The sequence below is a fragment of the Notamacropus eugenii genome, chromosome 5 (assembly GCF_028372415.1).
Source record: "Notamacropus eugenii isolate mMacEug1 chromosome 5, mMacEug1.pri_v2, whole genome shotgun sequence".
In the NCBI taxonomy this organism is placed as follows: Eukaryota; Metazoa; Chordata; class Mammalia; order Diprotodontia; family Macropodidae; genus Notamacropus; species Notamacropus eugenii.
Genome location: NC_092876.1, coordinates 247,430,022 through 247,436,021, shown reverse-complemented (window position 1 = coordinate 247,436,021; position 6,000 = coordinate 247,430,022). Strand labels below are relative to the sequence as shown.

The following is a 6,000-nucleotide window of genomic DNA, read 5'->3' as shown; positions in this document are numbered from 1 at the left end:
AGACCATGGTCATTTATCATTAATATATATGTATGTACATATATATTAGCATATATCATTAGCACATAATCACTAATTAATACATTTAATTTAGAATATGGTACTAGGAATTTTGACTAGTCCAAAAAAAGTTTAGGGTTTCTTGCTGATACCCCAGAGTAGCATGTCATGCTGATGCCGGATTGCTCTGAGGTCCCAGAGGATAGACTTCTTGGAAAATTCGAGTTTTATGAAGGACTAGCAGGTTTCAGAGTATTGTATCCTATGATGAGTCAGAAGCAGAGAACTTTTGGAGAGAGAAGAATTTTCTACTCCAGGATCCCTTGTGCTTTACTATTTATACCTAAGAAGGGAGAATACAGTTTGGCTATCGTTTAGCTGTGACTAGTATGCACAATTTACGGCCTGTTATCCCCTAGCTCCTTTCTACTAAATAGAAGTCTCTGTGGAATATGAGGAAATAATCTTATAAATTATCATAAACCTAAGGATTTATCATTTCACCCAGGCAAGCAGAAAATGGGTAGCTCAGTTGGTCAATTTTTGTATTTTGTAGCAGATATTTCATAAAGGTATCAGATTTTAAAAAAACTAATATTTCTATATGAATCTTTGCTGTTCATTGAAATAAAAAGTAGTCATCACTGTGCTGCACATGAACTTAAAATGATGCTGGCATTAACTGATCTAGTATTTACTTCACACGTAGCTAAGGGACTCACTGTGTGGAACCATTGCTTCAATTGTGTGCTAGAGGGCACTGTTCAGCTGGAGATTATGTCTTCACCTCTGGGGTCTGAGATCCAGACCACAAAAGTTATTCCAGATGTCTTCTCACTCCTAAACAGAGGTCTACTGAAAACAGATTTGAACAATGCTAGTGAGATTATGCTGGGAAATTTATCTGTATGAGTCTTTCCCATGGGGAAGACATATACACACACACATGCTGAAAAAATGTTAGTCTATCAATTTGATAGCTTTCTGAAATATACCAAATCCATTGAAGGAAAAAAAAATACCTTAGAAATTGCTACACATCTTACAAGAGTGAGGTTTAAAAGACAAGCTATTTCCTTTCTCATCAGATATAGCCACTGAAAAATCAACTCTTTAGCACCTGGTGTGCATAGCTGGCAAGCTGTGCTCTCTTTAACTTGTTCAACAGAGGTGGAGAAATGCATGCAGCAGCCAGCTAGCTGGCCTCTGAGCACAGGTGCCTCCAGTAACACAAAGATCAGTGTTCTGTAGGTTGAATTCAGTTTCAAAAGAAACAAACTACTCACAACCAATTTCCTCAACCGGGTACTGGTTTCTCAGTCTCTGCTCCCTTACCTTTCCAAAAGTGTGGTTAGTTTAACTATTTATTTTCTGCTTAAATGCAAGTATTGTCTCCATCTCTTCCATTAAAGTCTATACTGTGTCATTTGTGTTATTGATGGCCTAGTATATTTTCAACCCTGAACCATTTTTCTTCATGGAGTTTGTTTCTATTATCTGTGCAGATACTTCTCTTTCAAACTTAAAAAAAATCACCTATTCAACATAGACTTTTATTGAGTCCTGCTGTGTGAGGTAGGCAGGAGGGAAGAGGTTAAAAAAATATACTATAGAGCTTCCTCTTTCAAGATACATACAATAAGAATAACTGACATTTAATATGTAGCATTTATGGCTTACAAAACATTTTCCATATATTATCTCCCTTGCTAACTTACAACAGCATTGATCAAGTAAGTACTAAAGATGTAACTGCATCTTACAGATGAGGAAACTAGACTGAGAGAAGTAAGATGACTTACTCAGGCTCACACAGCTAGTTCTTAGCAGGAGTCAAATTGGAACTCAGATGTATCCAGTCTTTAGGCCCAAGACTTTATCCACTATCCCCAAAATATGTTGCTTTAAAATATGGTTGGAAAGACAGATTTAAATGGAAGAAATGACTGAAGAGCACTGGAGAAATATGTAACAAAGAGCAAATAAGTGAATTACCAACTGGGTGAAGGGATGCTTTGTTGACTAGAACAGTACCTAGTGTCATATGGGGTCATCTTGGAAGACTCCCTGGAAGAGGTAAATTTTGATATGGATTTTGAAGGAGAAAAAGAATATGGATTGAGGGAGAGGCGATACACAGAGGGCTCTGTCAGACAAAGGGGAGAGCATATGTAAACACAGAGATGAAAGAAGTAAATGGTGCTCTGGGAAAGCAAACAGAACGGTGATCTTTATTATAAACAGTAGTAGAACTATAAAAAAGGTTGTCTTTTCTTATAATGATTGAAAGATTAACATTTGCAGGAAACATTAAATATTCTACTATACAATATGCTTCTTACTTAAATCCGGACTGCTGAAAGTCCCAGTCACAAAGATGTAAAGCATAATCCCTTTTCCGTCCACCACAAATGACTTCCTCTCTTCTAATTCAGGATGAGTTTTGTCCTTAAAAGACAAATGAATAATTGTACAGATACAAAACTAAGTATACTCGCTACATGTATTCCTATGTACCATCTAGAGTTCTTTGTTCTAAAATGAACCAACTTTCCTTGGTCAAATCATACTGGTTGTAAAGTTTTTCAAAGGTCATTTCGGAAATCAAATTCCACAAACCGTATTTATCGCTTGCATTTTTGCAACTACTGTCTCCAAGTCAAACCAGGGGTGCTGAAACAGATATCCCACTGTTTAATCAAAAGAGGGGCATATTTTCCCTGGACAGCGTCAACTGTGAGAAATAGCTGGAGGAAAACAAAGAAATATTTCAATGATGGAGAGCAAAGGTGACTTCCTGTTTTGTTTTGGGCTTTGTTTTGTTCCCTTCTCAATGAGGTCTGTGTTTTTCGGATGATTTTAAACTTCTCTCGCTCACTGATTTCCCATTGAAAGAGGATGGTGCGGGTGCCTCCGCAGGTCACTTCATTACAATATGCCTTGAAAAGGGAAGGGGAGAGGGGGTGGAGGAGAGGGAGGTTACATTAGTGGGAAGAAGCAGACTGTGAGGAGATCTGCTTTCTATTTTCTCCTCTAGATTGAATTCATGTGGGTGGAGGGGGGGTGGAGGTTAGTGGAGGGAAGGGCTTTTTTTTTTCCAGCATGGTGCAATTTTCCCATAGATTTCTTTAAAGGGCTAGGGGAAGGAGGTAGGCAGAAACATTTGATAATAACAGCCATTTTATTTGAAAGAGTAAAATCAGAAACAATTAAGCAAAATTCCCAAGTGGTTTGGTGGAACTGTCTGGTTTCTTTCACCGGTGCTCGGAAGGCAAAGAGAAGTTATAATTACATATTGCAGATTGAAATCAGTAGGAAAGCTGCTCCTTGTGTCCTGGGTAATATCTTTATGGGTAAGATTTTCTTGCTGCTGCATCTTGCAGAATAACCGCTTCCCATCCCAAGTGCTCATTTTAAAATGATGCTCTGGACTGCTAGGTTTACGTTCAAACAGCCACCCAGTCGCACCATCGCTGTTTTAAAGTTGTCTGCTACCTTCGACTTTTAAGATGACTCTCCAGTAGCTTTCTACTTTTTTTTGCCACAAGTTTTAACACTCTACAGAAACAGTGATTAAAGTGAGAGAGTGTGGGGCTGCAGCTTTCCACAGGACTAAGCAGGAGGAAGGGGTTGAGGGAGTCTCATATAGGAACTAAGTCAACGCTGCCTCAGGTCATCTCCTCTGCTCAGCTCTGCAGTTTCCCCTCCCCCATACCCATCTGCATCCCCCTCTCCCTAACGGCCCCCATCACCTTCTCTTCCCTCCCCCTCTTTTCTGAGAAGAGGAGAAGGCTGGGGAGGGCTGGGACTCCGGCAGGAGGAGGAGCTCCCTCTTTGGCCATGAGGTGCGAACGTGAAAAGGAGCTGGGTTGGAAGCACAGACCTCATTTCAAAGCTGGTCCTGTACCTCCTAGCAGCCACAGCACTCCTCAGAAATTCAGTGCCTGCGCACCCTCTCCCTCCACCACTAAACTTCAAGATTTACAGACTCTTACTAGCATCTTTGGCAATAAGGCATTTTCTCCCCACTTTTCTTTTCTCCCTTTCCCCCCTCCCCCACTTTTCCCCTCCCCCACCTTCTTGCTTTCTCCCCTTTCCTCCTCTTTTCTTTCTTTGGAGAATTTCATGCTTCTTTTAGCTGCTTTCTGGGATACAGTGGACCTGCACCTCCCACCACAAACAGCTGAATTCCACTTTTGTGCTGGTTTATTTTTTTCTTGTTTTCCTCTCTTCTGATTTATCTGCCTGAGAGAAGGGGAATGAATAGATGCTGGTGAGAACTGAGAGCAGCAGCAGCCGCCCCAGCAGGGACTTCTGTGAGAAGCCTGTAGGACACTAGTAGGGGAATCTGATCCAAGAAAGGCTGGAAGACTGCTCCGAGGGAAGAAACTCCCTGGTCATTGAGAAAGGAGGAAAGAAAGGGTTTCTCCGCCTCCTTTAGCTTTCTAGTCTCTCTGTCCCATTCTACCGGGATTATGGTTGACTGCAGCTCCGGAGAGATGCTGCTGCTGCTTCTGTTTGCCATGGCAGGCATCTTCCTTAGCCAGGTGCCCGGAGCCCAGAGCGCAGCCTGTGAACCTGTGCGTATCCCCCTGTGCAAGTCCCTACCCTGGAACATGACTAAGATGCCCAACCACCTGCACCACAGCACCCAGGCGAATGCCATCTTGGCCATCGAACAATTTGAAGGCCTGCTGGGAACCCGATGCAGCCCAGACCTACTGTTCTTCCTCTGTGCCATGTATGCGCCCATCTGTACTATTGACTTCCAGCACGAGCCCATCAAGCCTTGCAAGTCTGTGTGTGAGAGAGCTCGGCAGGGGTGCGAGCCCGTCCTCATCAAATACCGCCACTCGTGGCCAGAGAGCTTGGCCTGTGAAGAACTACCCGTCTATGATAGGGGTGTCTGCATCTCTCCTGAGGCCATAGTCACTGCTGATGGAGCTGGTGAGTGTTGGATCTTTCCCTACCCCTGCTAAATAACCCTTTCCCCTCTTGGATCCTATTCCACTTGTAGTCCTGGTTCCTTGCCTTCACCCCATCTCACTTTACCGTGCCCCTTTTGATCTAATCTCCTATTTCAGAATGATATTCATACCCTTAATCATTTCTGCACCCAGCAAGAATCCTTCTTGATTCACTACCCTTTCACACTGATGCTCCTTACTCCGATATATGATCCCTCATTCCCTTAATACTCCATCCATTCCTTTCATATTAAATATCTAATGGACACTTAAGTAACCCCTCACTTTCTACCTCTCATGAACTCAAAGGAAGGACACTTTACCTATACCAGCAAGCTTCTCCTTTGACTAGGCTGTATTTCTCTGAACATTTCTTTGAGTCATTCCTCATCTTCCACAACAAAGCCGCCTTCCCAGGTTTCTGGATAACTTCATTTATTCACTTTGTGTCTCTTTAGGCAGCATCGAGTTCTAGATAGCATTATGGTTTGGAATTACGAGGTCCCAGGTTCCAATCTACCTCTCATATTTACTGGCTGTGTAGTGTTGGTACATCTCTATGTTCCTCAAGCAATTCCCTAGGACCCAGGTATTAAGTAAGAAATGAGTTGTGATCTGGGTTGCTCCAGAAAGTTCCCTACACAGGCTAAAATACAGACTCTCAAGTATCTTGTTGGAGAGAAAGCACCTTCTTTTAAACTTTCTGTTGTGACGTTTGGGTAAAACAGAACTGGGCTCTTTTCCTCCTGCAGCCACTTTTTATGTAACCTTGCTACAATGCATAGATTGTAACTGCAGTGTACTGGCCAAATTCTAATCTGGGCAACTGTCTTTACCTTAAATTCCCTCTCTAGCTTCTCTGAGATAAATAGTTCTTCAGTCCATGCTGGAAACTGTTATAAAAAAACTGCTGTGCACTGTTGGTGAATTTCTACTTTTCTTCTGTCTCATTACTTAATCTTTTTTTTTTTAATGCCTACTTTAAAGTCAACTGGAAAAGTTTTTGGATAATAATAATAATAATAGCTGATGT

General features: G+C 41.9%; 1 protein-coding gene across 1 annotated transcript in view; it reads left to right on the top strand.

Annotated features, from left to right (window-relative positions):
* Positions 1 to 3,584: 3,584 nt before the first annotated feature.
* FRZB (frizzled related protein) overlaps positions 3,585 to 6,000 on the top strand; it is a 49,093-nt gene continuing 46,677 nt past the window's right edge. The window contains exon 1 of the mRNA XM_072612579.1: positions 3,585 to 4,947. Within this exon, the coding sequence (XP_072468680.1) occupies positions 4,476 to 4,947 (472 nt within the window). The 5' untranslated portion in view covers positions 3,585 to 4,475. The remainder of the gene's footprint in view (positions 4,948 to 6,000) is intronic.